The sequence below is a fragment of the Antechinus flavipes genome, chromosome 2, assembly GCF_016432865.1.
Source record: "Antechinus flavipes isolate AdamAnt ecotype Samford, QLD, Australia chromosome 2, AdamAnt_v2, whole genome shotgun sequence".
NCBI classification, from domain to species: domain Eukaryota; kingdom Metazoa; phylum Chordata; class Mammalia; order Dasyuromorphia; family Dasyuridae; genus Antechinus; species Antechinus flavipes.
Window position 1 is genome coordinate 650,508,587 of NC_067399.1, and position 13,049 is coordinate 650,521,635.

At 37.8% G+C, this 13,049-nt stretch overlaps 1 protein-coding gene across 1 annotated transcript; it reads left to right on the forward strand.

Moving 5' to 3' along the window:
- The first annotated feature begins 1,990 nt into the window (after positions 1 to 1,990).
- Positions 1,991 to 5,702, forward strand: LOC127546992 (cytochrome P450 2C42-like). Its single transcript, XM_051973859.1, has 4 exons — positions 1,991 to 2,088; positions 3,312 to 3,540; positions 4,892 to 5,033; positions 5,521 to 5,702. The coding sequence occupies exons 1-4, from the start codon at positions 1,991 to 1,993 to the stop codon at positions 5,700 to 5,702; spliced, it is 651 nt and encodes a 216-aa protein (XP_051829819.1).
- Positions 5,703 to 13,049: the final 7,347 nt, after the last annotated feature.

The following is a 13,049-nucleotide window of genomic DNA, read 5'->3' on the forward strand; positions in this document are numbered from 1 at the left end:
TTAAATAAAGAATGTTGGAGTCATTTCTTCAGCAACTGTCCTTTTAGATAAAGATAATCTGGATTTACAGGTAACCTTAAAAAGGCACTAGGTAGTTATAACACATAGATTTTCTTCTGTTTGGTCAGTTGGGCTTCCTTATCCTAGAGTCAATTTGAAGTCCTTTCTTACCTGAAGATCTTGTAGCCACAAGACTTAAATATTTAGGGTACTTTGATCCTTTGCCCTGACTCAAAAATATTCATATTACATAGCATTCACCTCCTCCAGTCCCTGTTTTAACTCAAGTCTTCTGACTTTTCCTCTGTCCCCAATTTTTGTTTTTCATGTGTCTTTGCTCTCAAATCCACCCATGCAATGGTAATGCCTGACATATCAAGGAAGCCATTATACAAAACCACAATTTTTTTCATTTAAACAAATTTAATAGTATTTTATTTTTTCAAATACATGTAAAGAAAGTTTTCCACATTCATTTTTATAAGACTTTACATTCCAAATTTCTCTACCGCTTTCCCTTATCTTCCCAAGACAGTAAATATTCTGATATAAATTAAAATGTACTATCCTTTTAGACATACTTCCATATTTATCATGTTGTGCAAAAAACATTAGACCAAAAATCAGAACATGTAACTATGCTTCAATCCATATTCAATATCCATACTTTTTCCTCTAGATGTAATTGGCATTTATCATCTCAAATCTATTGGAATCGCCTGAATTACTGTATTGTAGAAAAGAGCCAAGTTCATCACAATAGATTATCACATAATCTTCTTGTTGTGGTGAACAATGTTCCCTTGGCTCTACTCACTTCACTCAGCATCAGTTCATTCAAGTCTTTTCAGGCTTTTCTGAATTCAGCCTGCTCATCATTTCTTATAAAACAATAATATTCAATTACATGCATATACTGTAACTTATTCAATTGATGGACATCCATTCACTTTTCAGTTCCTTGTCTGAAAACATTTTTACAAATGCAGTAGGTCCTTTTCCCTTTTTTATGATCTCTTTAGGATACAGATCCAATAGTGACATTGCTGGATCAAAGGATATGCACAGTTTTATACCTCACAAAGGACACATTTCTGGCTCTTCTCATTCTACCATAATTCCTTAGTTCAATATTTCTGAGTCATTTCTCATGCATTATCATCATATGAAAACATTTATATTTACATATGTATGGGTGTATTTTCCTCTTCCCTGCCTACTTTCCACACTCTTATCAATGAGTCAAATGACACTAGCAGTTTCTTTGATGACCTTTAAAATTTCCCACCACGAGGCTGTTAGTCAAACATTTCCATCTGCTTCAAATGCCCTTCTTTCTTCAAAATCTTTCCAGAGAAATCTTCTTTCAAAACTTTTGGGACTTTGGTGAGTATTTAATTGGAATTTCAATAAATCAATCAAAAAGCATTGATTAGGTACCTATTACATGCCGGGCATTATTCTGGTGATGCTGATGCAAACATACAAATGAAATAGTCTCTGCCCTTTTGATTATTTTGTTGTTTAAAAGGGGTAAAAACACATGTAATATGCATAAAGGAAACACTAGCTAGTTACTAATTAGTAGAAAGATAATACACTTGTGTGGGGCAAAATCTATCTCAATGCCTTCTTTCCCAGTGTTTCATTTGTACCAAAAGTAGATCTTTGGAATTAATATCTGGGAAAACCTGAGATCAAAAACTCTTTTATGATTATTTGACAAATGTACATGGCCATGTTATTGCTTAGCTCATAGACATGAAAATTTAGGAAATTGCTCCTTAATCATGCTACACTCCAGTGAGGTCTTTAAGTGAAAAAGCTGGGTTAAGAAAAGAACTCAGATCCTAGAATGACTATATCTCTCTGAACTGATACGCTGTGCTTGACAGAGTTGGCTAATAAAAGAGAGACCCCATATAGTTCTCTATGGCATCTTGTAGTTGTATTTGTTGACTGTAAAGCAGAAAACCCTCAGACACTAGACATGGCAGAACTGAAGAAGCTTCATAAATTCAACAGATCCCTCCAACTCAACCCATTTGTGAAGCTTGGTGATAACAGACCCCACATGGTTACAGAGCTGTGAGTTGTCTTAACTACATATCAATTCATTTTAACTAATATGTATAAAGTTCCTACTGTGCACTTTATGCTTATGACCAAAAAAAGTCCAATGAAAACCCCCTTTTTCTGAAAAGACATATCCTACCAGTGCTGGTTTTGTGGGAGCAGAACTAGGTACCAGGGAGAGAAGTTACAAACTGACAAATGGAAACTTCATTTAGGGAAAGACTTGCAAACTATGAAAGTTCTCCCAAAGCCCATTTAGCTATATAGCTGCCCTGGAGGTAATGAGTTCTCCTTCACAGGAGGTTCTCAAGCATAATCTTGATGAATCTTTGTTCATTCCATTAGAAATAGGATTAGTGAAAAATTAGATGGTGCAATTAATAGGATACTGGCCTGGAGTCTAGAGAAAATGAATTCAAATCCAGCCTCTAATAATCAACATTTAGTGGCTGTATGGCCCTAGGTAAGTCACTTAACCCCATATATACCTTGCCCAAAAACTATGCGCTTATCTATATCTGGAGATAGATAACTATATAACAATCAGATAGAGTCTCTATTATATTATAATATATATTACATATACTATGTTATAATAGACATAATAGAATATCTCTATTATACAAAGATAATGGTACAACCAGCATGGATGGCCATAGGTAAAAATGAGGCATTTCAAATGCTGAAAGTGGTGTCCCAGAAGCTTAGATGTTGAGTCAGGGACTGAAACATATATATATGGTGAAGGGTTCAAATCAAGATGATAATTTCATCTCTAGCACTATCAAATTCAAATGAAGATATCTACTTTCTTTGAGAATACTAAATGGCATTGTATAGAAAGGATGTAAGGTTTGTGAATGAGTTGACATATTATTTCAGCTGATGTCCTCTAAGGGAGGGGCAGCTATTATATGCATTATATAAATCATAAAATAACAGGTTTTGAAGTATAGGGAATCTTGGAAGACACATAGTTTGTGATCCTCATTTTTCACCTGAGGAAAATCAGGCTAGAAAGGCTTAATGATGTGGCTGAATTGACACAGATCATGGTATAAAGAGGAATACAAACATAGTTCTTCCTGATTCCTATCCACTGAGCCACAGAGAGTTATCCCATTGCTGCTGCTAAAGCCTGAGGAGAAACAGGACCCTGAGCCCCTCTGAGAATCATTGCAGATCATATCATCAGGCAGATACTCCACACAAGCTCTGTTGGGCATTCCGAGAAGACCCAGGATTCTGGTGATTATCCCTGTTTTTATTCCTGCAGCAAAAATTCATGAGGAAATTGACCGTGTGATTGGACATAATCGAGCTCCTTCCATAAAGGACAGACAAGATATGCCCTATATGGATGCTGTGGTACACGAAGTGCAAAGATTTGCTAACATCATACCTCTCAACCTGTCCCATGCAATGACTCGGGACATCCAGTTGCAACAATATTTCCTCCCCAAGGTCAGTAATCGTTGGGGAAGGGGATCTAGTGTTGGAAGACATCTCAAATATAATCTGATTTAGTGATCTCATTCTAGACATGAGAAAATCAAATCCCATTGTCTTGATCTCATAGGAAATCTTCTGTTACATATAGCTAACTTAGATGCAGTGCTGAATGAATAATGAGAAAAAGGTATTTGTTATCTTGTTTCTTCCTGCTTCCCAATCACCACAGCAACAGCACAGAAAGCAAATGTACAGGGAAAATAATGGAAAGATTGCTCAAAATAATTTTCATTTTTTTCATTTCTTCTTATTAGAAAGTGAAGTGGATTGGGGAAATATTATTATCTGTCCCATTGTGCAGGTGGGCACACTGAGTTTCAAGTCAGATGAATTGCCTAGGGTCATTTAAAATATTGAAGTAAAGATTAAATCCTAGATATAAATACTGCTTTTCAGGGTTGCTAAAAACATTGATTGAGTGAATTTGAATTCGAGTAAGCTTTCCTAGCATTGAATCAGCAGAATTATTCTCCCTCAAAGAAAGAAGGAAGCATTCCAGCTCCTTTCACATTTAATATACCCCCTGAGTGCATTGTTCAGTTCAAATCCTCAAGTCTTCAGAAAAAATCTCCTGTGTGAGGATTGCTGGGCCACATTCTGCTGACACCAAACAAGAATTGAAGGTTGTTTGATTATTGAGGACCTTGACTTCTCTTGGAGAAAGCACAATTTAGCACAGAAAGTTCTAGTCAAAGGGTCAATTCTCTTCTTCACATCCAAGTTGTGACTTGATTGACAGAGTGACTTTCTGTTGAAGAAACTCCCTCGGCAGAAAGTCTGGTCTGTTCCTACTTTCTTTCATCATTGCCAGGGACACGGACATTTCTCTCATTTTGCCCAGAGTTGCTCAGGCATTAGGTGAACACATAGTTCATGGAACTGAGGGGACAGGGAGCATAAAGAGCTTTAGTCTTAGTCAAAGATTCCTTGGTGGATCCCAAAGTCAATCTGTGAGGAAAACTAGGGATTCTCAAAGGGTGAAATGAGCAAGGTGTGCCTTCTAAGCATGGGCCATAACTACTATAAAGGCATGAAGAGCAGAGAGGGAGCATTGTGTGGAAATAGCAGTTGGACCATTTTAGACTAGAACTCCAAGGAAAGTGTGATGGGAACAATATTGCAGATATTGATGTGAAAAGATAGACTAGAATCTGTGCAAGTTCTCAGTAGCTAGATATCGCAATTGCCACCATACAACAGGAGTGTGGACTTTGTACTAGATGGGGGGAGCCACTGAAGGTCCTTGGAATTGACATAGTGAGGGTATTCATGATTATAATTGACTCAAATTTCTTCCCTTTAGGGCACAACAATCTTCCCGCTTCTCTTTCCAATCTTGTTTGACAGCCAAAAGTTTCTCAACCCTCAACAGTTTGATCCCCAACACTTCCTGGATAAGAATGGGAAATTCAAAAAAAGTGACTACTTCATGCCTTTTTCCATTGGTAAAAAGAAACCCTTTCTACCTGCACCTCTCACTCTAATGGGAGAATCCTGTTCCCTCTCTAACCCTCCTCTCACTGAGCTTCCTCCCAGTGATCCGTCTGAAGACAGCCCACTATGGCATGTGACACACTTTGTTTTCTAGTTTTCCTATGCCCTGGCTTCTTCTGCCAGTTCTCTCAAGATGAGCTGAGCCTCTTGGCTGCTCACCTATCCCCTGCTTTATGGGTCTTTGATTCCATTGCATGATCTTCTTCACAAGGGCTCACTGTGGGAAGAAGGGTGTGAAGGGGGAATTATTTTTGGCCCCTAGTGAAAGTTAATGATTGAACTATATGTCACAATAATAGATTTCACCATTTCTGCCCATCTACATCCTTCTCTTTTACTTTCCCCCCACAAATGTCTAGGTCCAATGAGTCTGTTTCACTTTGGCTGACACTATGATATCATGTGAAGTTTTCTATGTGTAATTTTATTTCTTTTCAGGAAAAAGGTCTTGTGTTGGAGAGGGCCTGGCAAGAATGGAGTTGTTTTTGCTTTTTACCACAATTCTACAGAACTTCACCCTCAAATCAGTTCGAGATCCAAATGAAATTAGCATCAAGACCAAGGAGGTGGGGTTCACCAACATTCCACCATTTTATGAGCTATGCTTTCTTCCTCGCTAAAAACAAAAAAGAAGACAAAATTGATTTGGAAAATTAGCCAGTTGGCATTTCCTTCTGGATTCAACATTCTCATATTATTTGCTGGAATCTCCTTGAAGGAAAGAAAAATTCCCATCTATTGTTTAAAATGGATCTTAATTTCCAAAAATAAGAGAACTAGTAGAATACCTTGTATGTCATTGCATATTAGGAGTTGCTTTACAGACATTCATGTGCAACCTTCTCATTAATGCCTGCAACCATGCTCTAATTCATATCCTCAATTCCAATGTTAGGTTTCTAAGGAAGATCAATAAAATTTCCTTCCAAAACCCATATTAGTTTGTTCTTTTCAAATAACCTCAAGGATAATCTTATTCTATATCATACAACATTTTTGTGAATTTGGGGTACAATAAACCTGGTTGTGTTGCTAATAACTCTGTGATGTGAAAATGTGTCCCTGCACTTGCACACATTGAGGATCATGACTTCAGAAGCATCATGGTAATATGAAAAGAGACCTAGCTTTGGGGGCAGAGGACTTGGGTCCTTTCCTGCATCTAATGTTATCAACTTGGGTGACTTTGGACAAGTCACTTCACATGAGCTCCATCGTTCCCTACTGACTCCCCATCCATGGTCAGTGGAGATAATCAGCACAATTATCTGTGCTTAGTGGACCATTTTCAAAGGTGATATTCAAAGGAGAACACAATGGTGATAGATTTTTATGGCTAGCATGGTCACTAGGTGACTAAGTCACTGTCCACTGCTGGATCCATAAATTTCTAGTTTTGCAGAATCTTCTACAGTTTAGGGCCCAATCATCTGAGATCATCTTCCTTCTATAACTCAACATGATACCTCAATCTGCCAAGGAACTATGATTGTATTCATGAAGTTGCAGAGCTGGCCAGAATGCAGCTAAACATAATTCAGTTACAAAATCTGTGATACTTACCTAATCTTCTTGGGCATCATGTGACTTTCCTGTGGCCACACAGCTTTACCACATGCTAAGCAGAATGCAGACATATTTCTGAGACTCTGAGTTCAGTATTCTATCCACTATAACACATTGTCATCTCTTCCTATGGCTCACACCTTCTGCATCCACACTTTTCTCTTGATTTCATACCTCCATGTTTTCCCAGATCCTCACTCCATCTCTTTTCACTTTCTTTCTTTCAGCCTCTTGATCTAAGAGAGAAGCTGCTCCATCTTAAATTGACCTCCTTGCCAACCTTCCTTGTTCCCTTGCCCTATGGAGACACTTGACTTCTCTGTTTCTACATTCTTACTACTGAGCACAGCATCCTTCTCTTACTGCCAGCCTCCCTCTCTTCAGCATCTATTCCAAGATGTCTTTTTTCTACTTACATCTCTCACATAATCCCCAGTCTTTTTACCAAAAAACTGAACTCAGTATTTCACTGAAAAAGTTGAGATGATTTAATTTTCTTTCCTCAAAAATAACTGTTCTCACAGACATTAAAGTGTCTTTTAGTAAAACTTTCTGTGCCTTTAATGTCGTTATCTTTTGGCTTCCATGAAATATATCATATTATTGGCTATATTCTCCTTCTGACTCGGTAGTTCTCTCTGGATTTTCTTGGCTCTCTACCTCTCTTCTAGATCTCTTCCTCCTCATCCCTGCCTTCCCATTGTGGTGAAGATCACTTGAAACAGAAGTCTCTGCTCTAGGTACAAATTTAGAATTTCATGATCAGCAAGGGTGGGAGATGTGTGGGAGCAGTAGCCATGAAAATACTACTTTAGCTGTGTTAGTTATGTCATAGAAATACTCAGAACTATCATTCATAATTTGATATGAGACAGAAGCGTCAAGTGTCTTCAAAGACACTTTGAATTGACCAGGAAATTGCATTTTTAATGAGAAGACAGAGTCCTTGGGAACTGCAAAAGACATCACTGGAGTAGGCAAGAGATAGAGATCAAACCTCAAAGGAGCTCCAATGTGCTGGAGTCATTTTGTCAAGAGACAGATGGCAGCTCCTAGCTGCCCAATTAGTCATTTGCTTTTGAGAACTAATGTCTAAGATCCATTACTTCCATTTGCTGAAAGAATACAAATGTTCTCACTCTCTCTAAGTTGGAGTCTTGAAATAAAGCCCTCTCTGGCTCACGTTAGCTACAACATTGCTACTCTATTCATGACTATCTCATCAAGAAGCTACAGTCATTCTAAAAACTGAGACTGTTACCACTTGTAAGTCATTCTGTGGGGTCACCTTTCCCAATACTCCCAGGAAGCAATCTTTCTCTAGAGCTGTGATCGTTCCCAAGTAATGGCCAGGATAAAACAAGTGACTGTTGGGAAAGTGAAGATATTTTAGAACATGTAACTTGCCTAATGTTCAATTCACCAGTCCTCTTTCCTCTTTTTAAGACTCCTCTTAAGTTCAGCACAAAATTGCTGAGAAAACAGGAGGGTAAGATCCTCTCCTCCCCCGTGTAAGTTACCCAGAATTTGCATCAAACACTTTAAGTTCCAAAAGATCAATAATCTAAATATTGAAATTCACATGAAAATGAAATATTAGCTCTTTTTATAATGTGGAGAATAATAAAAAGTGATTAAAATATTCCTAAACATTGACAATTATTCTGTTTCTTAGTTTCAGACCATATTATTTGGGCTGCTAATAAGTTAAGTGACTTCCCCAGTGTCACATAGAGGGGTCTCTCATGTCCTAGGCCAGCTGTGATTCCAGTACATTATGCTGCCTGGCTCCTTTTCAGTTTCCTTTGCTGGATCTTCATCCAGGTTATCCCTACCAACCATGGGTCTCCCCCAAAATTCTGTTACAAGCCTTCTTCTTTTTTCTCTATATACTTCCATGGCTCAAGGACCAAGGAAGAAGACCCATGCATAAAATTCAGGGTGTCTGTGGATTTGGTTGAGGACAGTTTCACCATAACAACTACTTACTGAATATATTTCAATCTGGATGTCCTATAGACATTTCAAATTTAACATGTCCATAAGTGACACATTTTTCTCCCCAAACCTTCCATCCTGAACTTCCCTATTAATGTCGAGATCAGCACCATCTTTTTAGATACGCAGAGTTGCAATCCCAGTATCATCCTCACTCTTCTCTCCTACTAATCTCCAATAGCCAATTGTTTCAATTTTGTGACATTTTTATACACATCTTCTCTCTACTCACCCAGCTACCATTCTGCTTCAGGCTTTTGCTAGTTCATGTCTGTCATCATACAATAGCTTTCTAATTGGTCACCCTGACTTACCTTCTCCCCACTTCAATCCATGTTGCCAAGTCCCACTGACAAATAGATTTCCTAAATTCCATGTCTGATCATGTGTATAAAGAACTCCAATTCAAAGATAAAAATTTTCTCTTTGACTTTTAAGATCCATCATTTCCTCACCTTTTCCTCTATTTCCTCTATTTCCCAATCTTCTCATTTTTCATTCCCCTGTCTATGCCCAGTCATTCAATCAATAAACATTTATTAAGCACCCAGTATGTGCCAGATACTCTGCTAAGTGCTGATGATACATAAGTAAATAAAAAACAATTCCTGTCTACCCTGAAAGAACTTACAAACCCACACATACACAAACACACACTCAGCCTATCTTTAGTATAAAAAGGAAAAATTGTCCTGGGGAAATCCCTAGAGATAAGAGAAATTTGGAAAAGCTTTCTGTAGCAGATAGGATTTTAGCTAGGACCTCAAGGAAGAAAAAAGACAAGAGATGGAAATGAGAAAGGAGAACATTGTGGTATAGCCAGAAAAGTTGCCTGGAGCTGAGATTGTTTCATCTTTGTTGAATATCCAGAAAACCAGTGTCACTGGATCAAAGAATATGTGTTTAGGGAGTATGGTACAAGAAGACTGCAAAGTCAAGAGAAATTGGATTTTGATGGGCTTTGAATGGCAAGGATATTAGGCTGTATTTAATCATGGAGATCATAGGAAGCCACTGAAATTCATTTAATTGTATAAGTGTGTTTGTGTGTATGTGTGTGAGAGAGAGGGGAGGGAGTAGAGAGACACACAGAAAGAGAGAGAGAGAGAGAGAGAGAGAGGAGAGAGAGAGAGAGAGAGAGAAAGCTGATCAGACCAACATTTTAGGGGAATTATTTTAGGAAAATCTCTCCCATTGAGTGAAAGATGGATTGAAGAGGGGAGAGAGTTAAGGCAGGCAGACCCTATAGCAATCTACACGCAATTTTCCAGGTAAGAAGTGCTGAAGGGCTGCCTCTGCATGATGGGAATGTCAGAGGAGAGAAAGGGATGTGTATGAGAGAGATTACAATGGTGACGTGGAGTAGAGGCAGCATTCCCCAATGAACACTTCAATGTGCCCCTCCAAACAACTTAAAAATAATGTGTCAAATTGAATTATGGAATGGCAAAGCTGAGCAAAATTTGAACTGATGCAGACTAACCAGATGAGGAAAACTGTATGAAGAGTGAATGTGACATATCTTCTAAATGGAGAAGACTCATGGTGCATGAAAGACTTCAGAGAAATTTTAAATTGGCAAAATATTGAAGTGTCACCCACTGATGGGGAGGCGGAGGCATTCCAGGTACCAGAAGACAATCCATATTTGCCCCAAACCACTAAATCTTCAACTATCGGTCCATCTCTTCTCTGTATAAAAACATCTCCTTGATCAACTAGAGCTTCCTTGAGGCTGTAATACCGATAGAGCACCACAGCCTGCTGAGTTCCCATTTAAAGAGTAGAGATGGGGCCATAATTTTTAGCCAGCTGTGAAAGGAATATCAATAAATAGGATGAAATTCAATGTGAAACTTCAGAAAGTTGGAATTTATCCCCACAACTTCTTCTTAATATACCATATGCATGTTTACATGTGTATACCTATGTGTTCATAAGAGAATGTGCAGGAAATGAAAGCATAAAAAGCATAAGTTGTTGGCCAGCAAGTACTATTTTATTCCTTTTAGGTTTCTTTTTGGGAATTCCTAGCATTATAAAAGAGTGTTTTTTCTCAAGTAGATCATGATTCATTGGTACCTATCTAGTGTAAAGATATCTAGCTCAGGTTTCTCGCCTCCTTGTAACTTGTTTGGAGTCCAATAATTACAAGTGCTTTCTCTCTCCTTTAATTACTTTCCACTTGAGTGCCTATGATTGTATCCCTCTGATAGAACATAAGCTCCTGGAGGAAAGGAAATATTACCTTTCAAGGAAAAAATGTTTTATTCCCTGGAGGTTTCTCTCATGCCTGGAACAATGGCTGGCACATAGTAGCTATTAAAATAGGTTTCATTAATTGAATGATCCATTTTTCTTTTTAGATCCCCAGAGCTGAGTATGATGTATTACACATAGTTCCTATTTAGTCTTATTGTTGAATTTCTTCTGCTGCTACTAAAAATTTGACAAAACAATCAAGGTGCTCCTGACGTCATTGCTAATGAAGATATCCCTCATAGAGCCCTTAAATCCCATCCATGACTTAGTACTCTAAATCACTTTGAGTTCTGATTGAGTTTGAAACCCTTGTGTCTCTCCTTATAACCCCACAGCTAGGATCCAAACCCCAAATACAGCCTCTTTACTTGTGAGAAGAATGCAGTCATCTTCTTCCAATCCAATTACAAAATGTTGTCAAGAAAAGGAATAGCAGTTGCACCTGGTGGGAGTTTCTTGCTTTTGAATACTTGGTTTCAAAGAGACAAGAATATCAGGAAAAGAAGTTCACTACCATCTTCTTATCTCCTAAGTTACATGGTTTAATGGATTTCTTAGCTCTCCTTGTTCTTTTTCCACCTTGAAGAGCATTCTTGAGATAGAATGGGGCAATAAAATAGACACTGACATGCCCTGTGTTCTTTCTGTCTCCTTAAGTAGTGGTCTACTGGTTTTAACTGCCCTCCCCAATATCTATCCCTTTCGAATTCTTCTGGTGCAGAACTTTGGTGTTCTCATCAGTTTTACATCCCTGAATGTTTTATGAGTTTACACTTCCTTACTCTGAACTTTCATATTAGTGCCTTTTCTAGGCTAATATCAATATTTGATTATACTCAATTTCTGACCATGCTTGATGCCCTCATATACTAAGGACATTTCAAGTAGAGCAAAAATAATCCATCTCTCTTACAGACCTCCATGGATTACCTGCCCCATTCTAGCTTAAAGAATAACCAGAATCCTTAGAGCAAAGCTGTGATCATAGCTACTGTAATTCTTTCTGGTCTTCATACTCACACTGATATGGAACACATTTCTTTGTTTATACTTGCTTTCTTGTCAGGAGCATCTCATTAGAATTTATGCTTTGCCCTATCTTTGCCTTGACTATAGAGCTCTAAGATTCCAAATGAACATAATGTGTCCTCAATGGTCAGCACAAATCAATTTAAGAATGATTCTATGCAACTAATTAGAATTCGCTTATCACCATCTTGTCCTTTTACAGAAAGTGTGTCCAAAGGTGCTTTTCTATGATAATCTCTTGCTCTGTTGGGACAAAAGAGATTTTGAGAAGTTTAGAAAGAAAATAAAGAAATGAGATTCCTGCCCAAAAGTATGCTAGAGCCAACTCAATCCATCTCAAGAGATATGGTCGTTACATTCTAAATGTGACCGTTTACACCTTGGACTTCTGACAAATGCCACAAATCATAGCTTGATTTATTGTTTTAAATGTGATGAAGAAAATGTTAAGAGTGCAGGTTCCACTTATAAATGTGAGAGATATATTTTTTGGGGGAAGTTGGCTCTTAAATATTTACCAGTTCACCCTGACGATCTCTGCCCGAACTATGGACTCACATCAAACAATGAACTTTTTTTTTCTGTGTTTATAGTAGACATGGATCCTGGTGAAATCTCATGGACTCTGTTGAACTTGACATGGACTTTTGAGCAGATTCAAATTTCTTTAAAATTTCTCTACATACTTAATTCAGCACTGTTACTATTCAATTCTTGGTAACTAGTTTCTCACACACGGATGGAAGATGGAAGATGCTTTGTGCATGGACAAGAAATTCACATGAATTCTGGAGAGAGAGAATTCACTTTCAATGAACTTTTTGGTCATTATTATCAGGGAGACATAAGTTCATAAGTAGCCAGAAGGATTCCATTTCATTGATGAGGTGCTCCAGGGGTTAATCTGGTTTGGGGATAAAATGGCACTGGCTGCATTACACAATCAAACTTTACAGGGTGTATTGAAGAAGAAAGAATTCTACTTCAATTTCTATGCTGGGGGCCAGTTTGGAGGCAATAATAAGAAGAGCTACATCGACATGAGATCTTTATATAGATTTTAAATTCATATAAAGTTGTAATTATAGTACTTTATAGTGTAAAATGCTATT

Bases quoted from the DNA above. Each gene is read 5' to 3' on its own strand.
- LOC127546992 (XM_051973859.1), top strand. From the start codon at position 1,991: ATGGCAGAACTGAAGAAGCTTCATAAATTCAACAGATCCCTCCAACTC. The intron at 2,089-3,311 runs GTGAGTTGTCTT...CATTCCGAGAAG, and splicing joins CCCCACATGGTTACAGAGCT to ACCCAGGATTCTGGTGATTA. The intron at 3,541-4,891 runs GTCAGTAATCGT...TCTTCCCTTTAG, and splicing joins AACAATATTTCCTCCCCAAG to GGCACAACAATCTTCCCGCT.